The 16,828-nt window shown below is 46.4% G+C and overlaps 1 protein-coding gene across 1 annotated transcript in view; it reads left to right on the top strand.

The window, feature by feature from the left end:
* The window catches only part of WDR62 (WD repeat domain 62), a gene marked incomplete at its 5' end in the record, with an annotated part of 926,258 nt that overhangs the window by 127,261 nt on the left and 782,169 nt on the right, over nucleotides 1–16,828 (top strand). The window contains 2 exons of the mRNA XM_069207611.1: nucleotides 4,985–5,155; nucleotides 8,941–9,078. Coding sequence (XP_069063712.1) covers nucleotides 4,985–5,155; nucleotides 8,941–9,078 — 309 coding nt within the window. The remainder of the gene's footprint in view (nucleotides 1–4,984; nucleotides 5,156–8,940; nucleotides 9,079–16,828) is intronic.

Raw genomic sequence — 16,828 nt, forward strand, 5'->3', positions numbered from 1 at the left:
AACCTGTGTATCGTCTTACTCAATTTATCTTCCTTTTGCTGCCTTTTTACTATTATACATTTTGGTTGTAGAGAAATAACACCACACTGTCAGTAACATTAGGTGTCATCTTATGTTGCATATAGACAGGCAGGTGCAAGCCCCTAGGCATTCCCTTTCCAATTATTGCTGCAAATGTTAGGGCTTTTGCAAAATACAGTACTGTGATAATGTAACACACACTTTTATTTTCAAAGTGTAATTGACTGCCACTGCAGTAATTGTGGTGCACTAGTCTTCAGAGTGCTCTACAAAAGCATTCTGAATGGACAGTGACATAGGTTGTTCAGACTTTAAGCTGCACTTACTCTCATTTGCTGCAAGTTACACGTCTGGAAATAATTTCTGATGATGAGGTTATAAAGCACCCTGATTTGCATTAGGTTGCTAAGTGCCCTTTAGCGCCCATGGTTGCATGGAAGGTGTTTGTAATTTGAGACATGATGAATGAAGAGTTTGAGGATTGAAGTGGCTTTCATTCAGCATGTTGTGTCACTATCACTGCACATGAGGATGGTATGGCTTACGCAGAATTCCAGGCTAAAGCTACTATTGATGTGCAACATTTTGGTCCATTGCAGCTAATGAAGTGATTGTAAGCTTTTGTAGAATTCTCTCAAATAAAAAGCCATCATTTTATGTGCAAGAAATCTCGGCTTGTTGCCTTGCATGCAATACTATACAAGACCCTGATAGAGCCATTGTTCTATTGCCTGTTAGGCCATTGGTCATTCTGTGCAGTAACCCATTTTAACTTGTTACTCAAAAGCAATACTTGAATACAAAAATGCCCTTGGCCATATCGGAAAAAATACATAATTGGTAAATATGTTTCATGCTTCATAGAAGGCCAGGGTATTCTGCCCCCCAGTCAGACTGGTTGTAGAGCGGGTAGTAGCACAGAGACAGCGCTACTCGCGGCAACAGAGGAAATCTGGGCAATCTTTGAACGAGGAGATTCAACTGCCATGATTATGCTGGATCTTAGTGCTGCCATTGACACAGTGTCACATGCTCTTCTCCTTCAGAAATTAAAGGAAGTAGGAATTTCAGGGGATGCGCTTAGGTGGCTAAAATCTTTCTTAAGGGACCGAAGCTTCCAGGTGAACAAAAGCGCCTGTTTTTCTTCCATCCACCCACTACATCATGGGGTTCCTCAGGACTCATCCTTGAGCCCTACACATTTTAATTTGTATATCCACCCGCTAGCAGAGATTGTACAATTCCATGACTTATCCTTAGTGTCATACACTGGCGATGCTCAAAGTATTATGGCATTTACCCCGTAGTCCAGTTGTGTGCCTCAGCTACTGCTGCTGATTAACCCAGATCAATGCGGTTTTATGGCTAACCGGAGAACAAGACACTGCATCTGCCGTCTACATGTAGCTCTAACCCAGTGCCACTGTCTGTCCTCTGGATTTGGCTCTCTTTTTCATTGACTTCCGGAAGGCATGTGATAATGTGGACTGGGGGTATTTACGATTGGTCCTTCATCGGATGGGTATGGGACCTCGTTTCTGCAGGGTGGTTCACACCGTTTATGTGAACCCAGTAGCCTGCGTTCAGCTTAATGGCGTCCTTTCCCCCCGCATTCTTGAGTCTTAGAGTGCCCCCTCTCCTTTTGCCCTGGCCATAAAGACGCTGGCACAACTGATTAGGGGAGACCCTCTTTACTGGGGCTGGCACTGGGACCACGCCCAAGAAGATCGTATAGCATTATATGCTGACAACGTGCTAATTTACATGGAGTGTCCTCTTGACACCGGTCTGCGGAGCCTTCATTTCCTGCGTTGCTTTGCAGAGGCGTCGGGGCTTCGTATGAATCTTTCTAAATCAATGTTGGTGCCATTGATGCCATCCTGCGACTGTTATGCCTGGCAGGACTTGATGCCCATCCATAAGTTAAGTTTTAAACACCTGGGCATCTGGGTAGCGCTACTTCCTGAGTTGACATGATCCCTCAATTTAGCACCATTGGCACGTCGGGCCAGTGCAGATCTGATGAAATGGCAATGCCTACCCCTAAATGTGTTGGACCGGGTGGCGCTATATAAAATGATGATCTTACCACAGCTCTTATACATATATCAAAATGTTCCATTCCTGATCCCACGCTCCTGGTTTTGGGCCCTGGACAGAAACGGGTCTTTTTTTTTCCGTGAGGCACTAAGCAAACAGAATCGCATTGGAACATTGATAGAGGGGTACCTAAGACGGTGGGATAGGCATGATTAACACGTACCTATATTATTTAGCAACACAACTATTGGTGATTAATGATTGGTTTACCAGGGGATGGCAGACCTGGCGGACCCGGCTGGAACTTGGCTCGCTCAGCTTCCCGTGGATCCTAGGCCTACTATACGGCTTCCCGCTCCCTATGGTAATGTCCCCTGTGACCAAAGTAGTATTCCTTGCCAGGCGGGCAGCCCTGCGACATACTCAGTGGATGAATACTCTGACTTGCCAGACACCTCTTTGACACTTAGTTGAAAGAAGCAGCGGCCCTGCAAGGATCTTGCAAATGGGATTTACTAGGCATATATCAGCTGGGGGATGCATGGACGGGTACATCCACAAGGTCCTTTCAAGAACTACAGGCTACCTACCAAGTCTCCCATCTCAATTTCATAGATATCGGCAACTCTGCCACGCCCTTACCGCACAACTATCCCTTCAGGGCTCTATCCCTGAATACAGTCCACCGGAGACCAAATTGCTTATTGGGAGCGGCGGTGTGCCACAAGTGTAAAAAATGCTGATTAGTCACGCACCTGGTAACTTGACCCACATTAGAACACGATGGGAACATTGGTTGGGCCCCCTTGAAGAAGAGGTGGACTGGCAAGACGCTCTGATGGCACCAAGGGTGATCACCATGTCATCTAGATTACGAGTGACACAGTTGTATTTCCTGCACAGGTCCTATTTCTCATCCACTAGACTATATAATGCTGGGGTCCGTTCTGATTTTAAATGCCCTGGATGTTTGGCAACAGCTGCAGACTTTTATCACGTGATATGGACATGTCCACATATTGTATGATATTGGACTAAGATCTTACAGGAGCTCACAAATATAGTGGGATGGGTAGTCCTGGTGTCTCCAGCAGGGTCGGCTTTAGCGCTGGTGGCGCCCTGTGCAACAGACTTTTTTTGCGCCCCTTCACCCCTTGACCACCGCCTCGGATTCCCTCACTACCATAAAGCAAATGTGCCCCTCATTTCTCCATAGCCCCCCTTTCACATCGTTTCATTTGTTTTAAAACGCTTGTAAAGGATGGCTTTACTAATCCACTCAGCTATCCACATAAAATATAGTTCTGTTCTTTGCAGCAGGCATGTTAACCCTCTATGCTGCTTTATGGCGAATCAAAGCTGCTGCTAGCCCAAACTCCCATCTCTCTTCCTAGCAGGAATGTTAATCATAAGAGGAATCTTGATATTTTAATTGCTTCCAAGAGGCTGGACACACAATGAACTTTTCAGCAAGTGCTTTTAAATAGCAAGTTATTAAGTTATTGCTAAACACAGCGCCCCCCAATCCAGGTCATCACCCAATGCGGGCGCACCGCTTGCACCACCCTAAAGAAGGCCATGGTCTCCAGTGTTTGTTCTCTTAGGGTTAACAGAAGGTGTAGATGGTACACGATCAGAACGCATCTTTGTAGTAATGACCTTGGTGGTGGCGAAGAGAGACATTGCAGTCAATTGGAACTCTGAGTCTACCGTCCCTTTCGAAATGGAGACGTGGAGTGGACTAGTATGCTAGACAAGAGAGACCAGTGTATGAAGGACGAGGGTGCCCTCATAAACACGCCAGGATATGAGGAAAATGGCTGGGCCAGCTACCATAAATAAATGGGAGGATTCTAATGTTATCATGGACCGCTATGTATGCGCCTGTGGCTTTGAATTTACTATGGATGCTAATGTTTGCATACAATGGTGGGGACTCGTATGAAGATATTAGTGTTGGAGATTGTTGTGCTTTTCTTTTTGTACATTCTGTTCAAAATTCAATCAGAATTGTTGATCAAAAAAAAAAATCCTGCCTTAGCGAGTTCATAGAATGGATGTCCAGGAGCAGTCTTAAACTTAGTGGTGATATAGCGGAGGTCTTGATGTTTAGAAAGGGCAAATGAAGAGAGTGGCAACTTGGAAGGCCCAAACAATTGGAAGAATTTCCCACCCCGGCCCCAGCAATCAAGAGTCTAGGGTTCTGGATCAAAGAGAATCTAACTATGGAAATGCATGCCAAAAAACTTGCAGGCTCTTGTTTTGGAATCCTTACATCCCTTAGAAAATGTCTACACATACTACCTCTTGCATCAGGGAGAATTGTGGTGTAGGGTCTGATCGATTTGCACCTAGACAATGGTAACACCCTATTTCTGGGAAGTCCAAACAAAGTATGTAACAAATCCTCTCCAGATAGTCCAGACTGCAGCTTGCAAGAATTCTGTATAAGATCCCTAAGCACCAGTCTCCCTGACATGCCCTGAAAGCACTCCAGTGGTTACTGGTGGAAAAAAAGGACTTGTTTTAAGGCCTTGTGTATTACTTACCAGGCCATTCAGGGTAGAGGTCTGATCATTATCCAGAACCTATTGTCTGCTTATGTTCCAGGAAGATCCCTTCAATCTAGCGCAAAGGGACTTCTGTCAGTACTAAAGGTCCAAAGAGCTAGATTAGGGGGCTAGTCCTTTTCATTTCTGGCTATGGAATAGCCTCCTCATGGCCATTCGGAAGCAGCAGTCTGAACTCTTTATAAGACTTATTAAAACCCGCCTCTTTGATCTATGAATCGTGGGAAGCCTAAATTGGTGATCTAAGCGTTGTTGTTCAACCAGTGCTGGGAGGCCCTGTTTGGGTAGTCACGTGCTATAGGAAACCTGAATTTAATTGAATATGTGCTTTTAATTGTGCCTTTTTATTTCAGAGTGGCTCCAGACCTGCAGTACGTGTTTGGGACAAAGAAGAGAAGACACAAGTGGCAGAACTGTTGGGTCACAAATATGGAGTATCCTGTGTTGCTTTTTCTCCCAACAGTAAATACATTGTCTCCGTGGGTTATCATCATGATATGCTTGTTAACTTGTGGGACTGGAAGGTAAGACAGCCTGCATTATTTCATAGTATTCATTTGTAGAATTCTGACATTTCTACAGACCCATGAAGCATTAAAAGGTGTAGGTGTGGAGCTTAGTATGTATCAGACGAGAAAAGTAAATACATTGAAGATGTAATGTTTGTAAAGTAGCAAGAAATTGTTTGTTTATGTAGGGCCACACTACAGTACCTACTACCTTCAGAACTGAGGAAATAAACTTTACTTTTCACCTTTATCTTTTTATAAACATTTATTTATTGGCATTTGTTTAAATAAAATAAACCTATCAGTTAACATTTTCCATCATACTTGTTGTCATTTACCACACAAAACATGCTGTAACGGTCCGAGTGTTACCTCTGTGTTTGTGTGGCATATGTCTGGGTCATGGTCAGGTGGCTGAGGTCTAGTTTCCTTCCTTTTCCAGTGCTCCCCAAGTGCGAGTGTCACCTGAAGTAGGAGAGGTTATGTACCAGTGCTCCTGTCTGGGACATAGTCGTCAGAAGAGTACTACCTCCATAGTGCAACATCTATCCTATTCTTTAATAATGTGTATATAGAAGTTCCCAATCTTGGCGCTGTAGTACTACAAATGCAAACAGTAACAACCTACAGTGTCTTGGGTTGAGGGTGGGTCAACACTAAAATGAGGACAGGGCCAGCCCCATGGTCACATCCCCCATCTAAAGGAGGAGTGGGGTGCTCACCTCTCCTCAGCCCCGCTCCTAAGGGTCTGGCCTCTACTCCCATTCTGGGGTATTGCTTTATTACCCGCCTGTGACCCCTCCTGCTCATTCTCTGTCCCGGTCGGGTGTTCCCACTCGTCAACCATCTCCGTCCACAGGTCCGCTATCAAACATCTATGTACCCCCGGGACTCTTTCTTCATCGGAGCACTTTCCTCGGCTGTAGCCCACAACGTCAAATTTCTTATCCACATCTTAACCTGGGGCCCCATCGTCGCCTTCCATGCCATGGCGATTCTCCTGTTGGCTAGTATCAGGGCCAGGTCTACACATCTATTCACAACTTGTTTGAGCTTGGGTCTAGGGAAGATAACCAGCAGATAGGTCTCAACAGTATTCTCCAGTGAGTGGTCCTGGGTCGCATTGAGCTTCGCTGTTTCTTGTTCACAGTACTCCCATAGGTGTGCTTACCCCCAAGTCAAATAAAGGAAGCCTGCCTACAGCGCCGTGGGCACGGCCTGGGCTCGGCCCTTGTAGATTGCCCTAAGCCTGTGCGGTGTCAGGTAAGTCCTGTGGGTGTAATTATACTAAATATACTTCAATCAGGTGTTACATGACACTTGGTGTTACACCAGTAGTCTCCCATAATTCCGCATCCAAGAGGTCTCTGCCCAGTTTGGCTGTCCACTGCTCTGAAGACCCCCAGTGGCTTCCTAACACCTGAACTTAGTGCCCTTTAAAACCAGGTGGCTCCCATTGGCCATCAATGGTAGAAACTGCGGGATCGGGTGAGTCAGTGGCTCCATGTCTCCCCGCCCCCCAGAGGCCTCATACGTAGGGAATTGACCCGCCAGGAGGTTTGTCCGCTGCAATAGGTCTGGCAGTGAGATGAGTGTGCCCATTTGGTAGCAATCGCTTGTCACTATCCCTGCCTCTGTCCAAGGGCTCACCTGACTAGCTCTAAAATATGATTGGGTCTCCACGTGGTACCCCAACCAGAGGTGGTTCTGGGGCATAAAGCACTCAACCTTCCATCTGCTTACAGCACCGGCACCAGCAACTCAGTGCCGTGGCCAGGAGGAGTTCCTGTCTCTGGATCCACAATGCATTCTACAGCAGCTTTGCATGTAGTGCCTTCTGATTAGGCTCCGCACCAGTCTGTCTGACCTCTGAGAGTCCTGCCCTGCCAGCCACCCCATGATCCACTTGAGCTGTGCTCTTAAATAATACAACTCAAAGTCAGGTACCCCAGGTTGTCCCTCAAGGTGCAGGCAGTGCAGGGTCACGAGAGAGACTGGCTACTGACCCCCATCCCAGATCAACTCTGTCAGGATCGTGTCCAGTTGCCGAAACCACAACACTAAGAGCAGTCTAGGGAGCATAATCATCTTGGAGAGTGATATGCACCCCATGATTGGGAGGCATACTCAGTACCTTAAAGTCAGTATTGAGCATTGAGAGTGGTGTGTAGTCTGTCATGCTGGCCTCAGGTGAGGTGCTCTTGGGTAAGGGAACTACCAGGGCCTCCCTTGTTTAGTCGGGGAGACGTCCCCTCTCACTCGCCTCCTTATGTAGGGCCTTTAGCTTCGGGCCGGGATCGCAATGTAACTCCAGTGGTAGTGTTGGTGGTCCCCTTGTGTGCCCGGTCCCTGCAGCCCTTACAGGGCTGTATAGTATTTCTGAAATGCAGTGTTGATGTCGATGGGGATTAGAGTGTATTGACACCTTGCGAATTATGGGGGAGGGCCTGCCCTATGGGTGGAGCAGCCAGGCCAGTAGCTATCTCGGCTTCCCCTCTTCGTTATGGGTGCGGACAATGTATTCTTTGTACTCGTGGCACTGCAGGCATTCCACCGCCGTGTTGTACTGTTCCGTGGCCTCAAGTTGTCTAAGGAGGGCCTTTGGGTCTGTATCTAGTGCATTGCTCAGGTGATGTAGCATAGCGTAGTGTCCAACTGGGACAGCTCATGGTTAAGTTCACTGCAGATCCCCAGTGTTTGTCCCAAGCAATGCCGCTGCACAACCACCTTGAAGGCTTCTTATTCTAGCAGACCATCTGATGGTGTAATGGACTATTTGGTTGTGTAACATATCCCGGAGTATTGCTCCCTCAGACAGTGGACGGCATGAGAGACTAGACGGTACACTGGGCCATGGAGGACATTTGGCATACACAACATGCCCATGACAGGGACTACTCATACTACTCCAGCATGTATAAAATGCATACCAGATTGGACAGGAACAACTGCTCCGAGAAGATCTGCCAGTATGTCAAACACACACAATACCTTGGTCAAATTTTATCCACTCCTACTGTCCCTGCAACCGGTAGACTAATCCCCGCGATTCCAACGTGGTGCCTGCATACAGTGGCTCCTGAGGAAGCAATATTCCGGGATACGTGTGGGGTATAGAAAGAGCATTGTTATGAATTATTTTAGTTGGACATACCTTCAATTTTGATGGAAGAGTTCAGTTAACCTGTAGTACACAAGCACAGTCCTCATCATACCACCGGTGCAGAGGAAGGAGTATTGTACTCTGCATCACAAAAAAGTCCTAGGCACTTACTGGGATAAACGTCTTAAAGCTGGTCATTTTCCATGAGTCATTCCTGTAGTCTGGTATTCCTTTGGAAGGCCGAAGGCTAGAGTAAACAATGCCTAATTTAATAATAAAAAAAAAAAAACACAACACAAAATTGTGGGAACCCAAAGATTATCTTTGGAACCTGGCGCTGCCGAATGTGAGATTCCGCTTAATGCCAATTTCTTCCATCTTTATACACTTACTGACTATTTTTCCCATCTTTATCCTTTTTCTACTTTTCACTCTCTTGCTTCGGACTAAAGTCTGAAGTTGACAAATAAGTCTGTGTCCCCAAAAGTGAGTGTCGGTTCTCCGCCAACTGAAGCTACTGATACGAATTAAACACTCTGTACTAGGATAGTAAAATATCAATGTGCACTTTCTCTTCCGATAAGCGGATAGCAAATATGAATAAAGTCTAACACTGTCCATTCTCATTTACCGATTTGTCTTGGAGACTGGGTTTTCCAGTTGCACATTTCTAAATATCTTCTCTGTGTTCTTACAGAAGGAAACAGTTGTAGCAAAAAACAAAGTGTCAAACAAGGTTTTGGGAGTATCGTTTTCCGAGGACAGTAGCTATTTTGTTACTGTTGGTAACCGTCACGTCAAGTTCTGGTACTTAGATGCATCAAAAGAGTTTCAGGTAAATTTCCTTTGAAAATATAATTTATATAACTTTTGAGAAGGTTGAGCTCTGTGCGCTGAAAATGAGCAAATGGTTTTGCATGATGGCGAATGTTTCAAATATTACTTGCACAATTGAGAACTTGGTTCCTTTCCCTGGCACAGTCGTGTGCATTTTTTCAAATAACTGTTTATAATGCGTTCCTGCAAACTGGTGAACTTAATTTGAAACATATTAGGGAAGGTTAACTTATCTATCTTGTAATGTTTTAGTACGTATTGGTCGAAATATGGATCCAAGATAACTGCCTTTTAATGACAAGCAATCATATAGTGCTAATTATTTTGTTTAGTCCGGTTTGTGCAGTGTTATATATCAAGCTGCTTACTGTAGTTTGCACGGAACAACCAGACCAGCTTCCAGTACAACTAGTAAAGAAGCGTCTTGAATGCAATGAAGTCCACTTACCCTAAGGTCCCAGGTGAGGTTTTGGGGCAACCAAGTTACATGATCCATGACATTACCTTGGTGCAAGGCATGGTCAGCAATGCCCAACGCAGCCAATCCACCTGATACTTATTTGTATTCGGGAGTGATTTCTCCAAGAAAAAGAACTGCAAGATATTTTGTTTCAGAAAAGGAAGTTCTCGTGAAGCCTGTTTGAACATAGAAGTATACCCCTTTTCCCAGACTTGAACAGGACCCTGGGTTGGGTGAGGGGTTATGTGCTCTCCATCCATGCCCTTGTGGCAGAGGGGTAGGGAGAGCAATGCAGAATCTCCCTTGTCACTCATAACTTGACATTTATTAATGAATTCTCCTCTAAGCCTGAGTTTGGGATGCTGCAGGTTTTTAATTGGTACCCCAATCATTCCCAGGCGGCCAGGCACCTGAGAAGTTGACTAAGGTAGGCTCAAGCTCCTCTGGCCTTTCCTTGGGGATGGAGGGCGTAGGGTGGTGGTGGGCGTGTGTGTGTGTGTGTGTGTGTTTGTGTGTGTGTGTGTGTGTGTGTGTGTGAGACTCTATCTCAGTGAGTTTGTAAGCTTACGTCTGGTAGAGACTTCTACTTGCAGATTCCTTACCTTTTGAATTCCTCTAGGTGTCAGTCTGAATCCGGCGATTGTTTCCCGAGCAGTACCCCTGCACGTTGTTGGGTGGTGTGGGTCGACCCCTTGTCCGTCGTCGGTGTCAGGTTAACTGGATATGACATTGCAGGTCCTTTATAGACTCCACCTCTGCGTACTGACGTCAGTTCTTTTCTTTCCGTGGCATGCTATGCGCAGATCCAAAGAAGAGCTTCAGCTACAGTTACTTTTTGAGTGGACTTTAGACTTTTGTCTAAGCTTTTTTGACATTCTGGTGTGTTGAGATATCGTCAAGGAAGACCGGATTCAAGCCCTGCGACTACTGTCATCGGATGATGTCTGTGACGGGTCCGCACCTTGTGTGTCTCTGGTGTTTAGAGCATGACCACGACCTGAGGTTGTGCTCTGAGTGCGGGACCATGAACCCGAAGGCTTAGAGGGTGCAGTCCCTATATATTATTGCGGCCTGGCGCTCGGCTCCGCGTTGCTTCCGGTCTTAGTTGAGAAGGCGGTCCCGAGACTGCTCGTGGAGCCCACACTCTTCGTTGTCCCTCTTGAAATCTTCGGGTAAGCACAAGAAGTCATCGAAGAACAGCAAACATTCTTGAACTTCACCCCGTTGGTCAGATGACTTGAAACAGGAAAAGGAGCGTCATCACACTAGGCCTCCATCTTCGGAGCCTACTTTCTGCCTCCAGTCTGGCATTACCGTCCATGAACACCGCATGCCTTTTTGGCTGTTCGACTCGCAGGTGCTCCTACAGGTCCCTGAGGAGGCCCGGGCCATTCTCTCTCAAGGCTTTGCTGACGGGAGATATGCAGTGAAGTTCACGACACAATGTGGACTGGAAATGACTGACTCACTAGGTAAATTGGTTGCATCGACAGTTGCCTTGAGGCGCCACCATTGGTTGAGGATATTTGACTTTTTGGGGGATGTCCAGGTTGTGCTTATGGACATGCCTTTTGATGGCACCAGTCTCTTCGGAGACCAAGCATACTCCGCGCGCGAGCATTTTTAAGGAGTTCTGAACTATGGCCCAGTCTCTGAACTATGGCCCAGTCTCTGGGCCTCGCTGCTGCGCCTTGCCCCCCTCAGTCTGCTTTCCGCCCCTTTCGTGGCTATAGAAGGTGCGCCCGACCTCGTCCCTTTCCCTCCAGTCACCGTGCTGCGCATGCTGCCCAGTCTCTGCGTGGCCGGGAAATGGGATTCAACATCTGCGTGGAACAGGGGGCCCGCTGTCTACCAAGTCCACCATCCCCTCACCCCCCCCTCCCATCCTTACACCCCAGCTGCAGCCTCCAAACCTTCCTACTCTGATGCTTCCCCATCAGGGACCAGTTGGCGGCAGGATTCGCCATCACCTGCCCCACTGGCAATCTATTACGTCAGACCGGTGGATTTTCCAAATAGACGAAGGGGCTACTCTCTCCTCTTCGAGACAACCCCTCCATCCATGCCACCAGCCTATGATCGGATGATGGAGGATTACCTGGCGCATCTCAGTGAGGAAGTTAGGATTCCCTTGGCCATAGAGAGGGTCCCTGTGGCAGAAGTAGGTTGCTGTTTTTATTCCTGCTACATTCTGGTGCCCAAAAAGGAAAAGGGCCTTCTCCCAATTCTAGACCTATGGTCCCTCAATCTCTGCTTCTAGAAGGAGAAGTTCAAAATGCTCACTCTGCCTCAGGTCCTATCAGCCCTGGAGCGTGGATGGTAGATTTGGACTTGCAGGATGCCTGTTTCCATGTTCCAGTCCTGCCTGCCCACAGATGTTACTTGCATTTCATGGTAGGCCGACGAGGATTTTCAGTTTACCATGCTTCCTTTTGACCTTACCAGTGCCCCTTTCATGTTCAAGAAAAGTGGTGGTGGTAGTCTCAGCTCATCTGCGAGTTTCAGTCTTCCCTTAACTCGACGACTGGCTGTTGAAGGCAGCCTCACCCCAGAATGTTGTCTCCCATCTCCAGACTACGGGGGACCTCCTGCATTTGCTGGGGTTCACTATAAACATGCCAAAATCACACCTGATTCCCAATCAGATGTTTCCTTTCATCAACGCTCTTCTGGACACAGTGCAGTTTTGGGCCTATCCTCCCGACTGGCCAGTCCAGGATATTAGGGCTATGATACGGATGTTTCAGCCTCTATCCTGGATTTTGGTGAAAATGACACAGACTGCTGGGCCTCATGGCTTCCTGCATGTTTCTGAACACACATGCCAGATGGCATATGCAGGCTCTGCAGTAGGACATGAAGTTCCATTGGGCACAGCATCAGGGGAATCCCTCCGGCATGGTCCAGTTCTTGGAGGGAACTGCGCAGGTATCTGACTTTTGAACCGCGATTGGGACATCTCCATATCAGTCTTTTGTAGCTCAGGGCAATCAGGCTAGCATTGTAAGCATTTGTTTCCTCTCTCAAAGGGAAAGTGGTGCAGGCTTTCACAGACGACACCACTGCCATATGGTACTGCAACAGGCAGGGTGGAGTGGGCTTGTGGACCCTTCGTCAAGAGGATCTGCGCTTCTTGACATGGCTGGAACATCGGGCATATCTCTGGTGGTTCAGCGCCTGGCAGGCTCTCTGAACACCAGAGCGGACAAACTCAGCTGTCAATACCTGGTCGATCACAAATGGCATCTCCTTCCAGAGGTGGTGCAAGGTCTCTTTCAGCAGTGGGGCGAGCCTTGGTTAGATCTGTTCACCTCCGCAGAGAACGTGCATTGTCAACTGTTGTGTGCAATGGAGTTTCCAAGACGGCACTCACTCTGTGACGCTTTTTGTTTCAAGTGTAACTCGGGCCTCCTTTATGCCAATACCGCTTATGCCCAGAGTTCTCAAAAGATGAATAATGACTGGCCCCAAGTAATTGTTGTAGCTCTGGACTGGGCACGAAGAGACCGTTATCCCAAGCTCTTGACCATGGCCATCGATCCTCCAATCAGACTGCCCCATCTGGAGGGTCTTCTGTTGCAGCAGCAGAGGATGTTTCTCCACCCGAACATGTCCAGTCTCTACCTTCTTGCTTGGAAATTAAGCGGTGGCAGTTGACAGCTTTTGACATTCCTCCTGAAGTCTGTAACATTATCTTGGCAGCCAGACTTCCCTCCACCAAAACGGTATACACCTGTCATTGACATAAAATGTGTTGCATGGTGTACCAACAAGTCTGTTGATTCCCCTTTCTGCACCGCTCTGAGTTTCCCTTGTTCATCCTTTTTTTTTTTTTTTTTTGACCCAGCAGGGTTCTGCTTTGGGTACCCTTGAAGGTTACTTATTGGCCATCTCAGCCTTTCTTAGATTGCCAGACCCACTTCCCTTATTCAAGTATCCCATTGTTGGAAGGTTCCTTAAGGGTCTCACCCATTTGTTTCCTCAGACCCTGTTTATTATGCCCCGGTGGGACTTGATCCTGGTCTAAACTTACCTTATGTGTGCCCCTTTATAGCCGATGCACAATTGTCCCTTGCGGCTCCTAACTATCAAGACTGCTTTTCTTATTGCCATACCTCTGCTCGCAGAGTGAGTGAGCTTCAAGCTCTTTCTTCCAAGCCACCATTTTTGTCTTCCCATCCTGACAAAGTTGTGCTTTGTACAAGGGCCTCCTTCGTTCCTAAGGTTGTTACGCCTTTTCACGTAGGCCAATCCATTACTTTGCCTACTTTTTACACCTACCACATCCCTCTCATGAAGAGGAGAGGCTCCACCATCTGGATCCAAAAAGAGCGTTGGCATTCTGCCTCAATTGTACTAAAGATTTCCAGGTGAGCAATCAACTCTTTGTTGGATATATTGGTGCGAAGAAAGGGAAGGCTGTGCAGAAGCGTGCCATCTTGCAATGGGTACTGCTCTGCATCAAAATGTGCTATGCTTTGGCTGAGGGCTTGCGAACTCACTCCAACAGAGCAACTGCTTCTACCATGGTGTTAGCACACGGAGTTCTTGTCCTGGACATCTGCCAGGCAGCAACATGGGCATCCCTGCACACGTTCACAAGACATTACTGCATGGACAGTCAGGTCTGCAGAAAAGGCTTCTTTGGTCTTTCGGTCCTGCTGGACTTTAGTATGATCATGATTCACAGCTCACCACCGAGGATAGTATTGCTTAGGTGTCTATTCCAAGGCAAGGAATCTGCAACTAGACGTCTCTTACCAGATGAACAAGTTACTTACCTTCGGTAACAATTTAATTGGTAGAGACATATTCTAGTTTGCAGATTCCTTACCGACCCACTCATCCTCCCCGCTTGCAAACTGATTTCTAGGGAAAGAGATTCCCCTTTCAGGCCCTTAGTTCTGGTGCACCAATTTCAGTGTTCTTCATGGCTCCGGGCTACAGGCGTGGAAAGTTGTGAAAAGAAAATGACGTCAGCGTGCCGGGGTGACGCATATGTATGACTGCAAAGTCATCACGGCAATCACGACGCCAACAACAGACGCAGAGTCGACCAACACCACCTGAAGGATACTGCTTGAAGAAAAATCTCTGGATCCAGTCTGACGCCTGGGGGAAATTCTAAGGTAAGGAATCTGCTACTAGAAAATGTCTCTACCGGGTAAATCGTTTACCAAAGGTAAGTAACTAGCACCAGATTAACCTACCTCTCTGAACATAAAATAAGAAAGTTCAGTGTAGGAACTACTTTATTAGTATCCCTCATATGAACAGTGAGTGTGCAGCAAAATTATGAGGGAGGGGAGAATATAGTTCATGGTTTACATGTTTGTAATATTATGATATATCCTATCTTATGCTTAATAGAATGGCTAAATGTAATGACGTCTTACGACTGGGAATTTCACATCTCTCAATTTTATCATCAACCATACGTCTTAACAAATGCAATAAAATGTGTTAAAGTTTTAATAAACTACAAGTCTTTTTATGTTGTTTTTATGATTAAATTTTGGGGGTGAAAAATATCAAAATAGTCAGATATGATTTTTGTCTTTAAGAAACAAAATTAAACAAACATATATCTCTTAGTCTACCTTTTATCATTTTACACCCCAAAACCACCATGATAAAAAAAAACAAAAAAAAAAAAAACACACAAAGGGCTTGCATTTTATGTGGTAAATGTTCACGCCACATAAAATGCAACTTTACAACTAGTCCCAAGGGTGGCACTGCAGTCCCAGTTGTAGAGCAAAAGCTCAAGCCTCAAAATAATGTGTAAGTTGTCCTAGAGACATGTTTTTTCCAATGTTTCTTTGGGGGGGGGGGGATCTGCAGAACTCTTTCAGCCCCTCCTGCACCATTTAAAAAAATAAAATAAAAAAAATAATAGCTTCTAGGCACATGACCAAAATATATGTAAATAGCCCTCCTTGGGCATTATGGGGAGCTCCTTAAAGGAGCGGTGAATAATAATAATAATAATAAATGAGTGGTCTCGCCTTGGAAACCCACTTTTTTGTTGTTTTTTTTTTTAAATTAATTAAATTATTTTTAATTATATATGAGGCTGCAGGGGAAGCCCCTGGTGACCCACAGCCCACCTGGCTTCCTTCAAGCAGCTTTGCAGAGCTAACTTTTTTTTATTTTATTTTTTTTAATTTTTTTTTAGTTGGCGGGGTGGCCCGGTCCCTCTTGGGGCAAACCAGCCCATGATTCTTCTTAAGGGTCACAGGGGGAAGCCCCATGGCCCAGCCGGACCTACCAGTTCCCTGCAAGCAACCTCATTGCTTCCCCTGGGCACCGCACACAATTATAATTATGGGGGTTGTGGAGGAGCCACAGGCCCCTGCTGCTCCGCTTGATCCCTTCATGCTCCTGCAGGTGGAAGCATGTTTCTTTTTTATTTTATTTTTTTATATATATAGTATGTGGGGTGCCCGATGCCCACCTGGTGCACCTCCATGGTGCATCTCTCATTGGTGGCTGCAGGGAGAGGCCCAAGGCCCGCGCAGTCCGCTCGCTTCCCTGCTCAGGCCAACTGCCAATCACAGGGGGCAGTGAGAGGCCGCATTGCTCCAACCCTGTTGGAGGAGTTTTCTTTTGCTCTTGTGGGGTGCAAGTAATTCATGGCTAAGGGAGGGTAACCCCTCCCTTTTATTGAAATAATCGCCCCTGAAGGATAAGGCCTTCGGGCCATCTTTGCTCCGTGAGGGCAGAGGGGTCAATCTGATCCCCTTCAATAATATGTCGGCCCTGAGAAGGTCCGTAGGGCCTCTCTGGAGACTTGAGGAGGGGGCACCACCATCCCAGATTCCTGGCGTACTCTGAAGTTTTTTTTATTTTTTTATTAATAGAAATAGTCCAGAGCCTGTGCTTTTTTTTTTTTTTTTGGACTCCCTAGCCCTAAGATGTGTTCCACCACTTCCTGGTTGATATGATGGCACCAGTCAGATCTCTCAAAATGAGATCTGTCAGCTTTGCGGATCCTCAATAATGTGCTATATACAATTTTATTTTATTTTATTTTATTTTTTTAATGTTAATTTTTTCAAAACTACTGAACGGATTCATACCAAAACATAGAGCACACTTTCTGGACCAAGATCTAGCTTTCTGCCACATGTGGTGTGAATCCGTTCAGAGGTTTGGCCTGTAGCTGTGTCTAAAATATCAATGGAAAGGTGAATGGAGAAAAAACGTTTTGGGACCCTCCATTTTTCTCGCCACTACTTGGGAGGTCACCCCGAAATTTTGCATTTGTAAATTAGTTGAAAAGTAG

This window comes from Pleurodeles waltl, chromosome 9 (assembly GCF_031143425.1).
Source record: "Pleurodeles waltl isolate 20211129_DDA chromosome 9, aPleWal1.hap1.20221129, whole genome shotgun sequence".
In the NCBI taxonomy this organism is placed as follows: Eukaryota; Metazoa; Chordata; class Amphibia; order Caudata; family Salamandridae; genus Pleurodeles; species Pleurodeles waltl.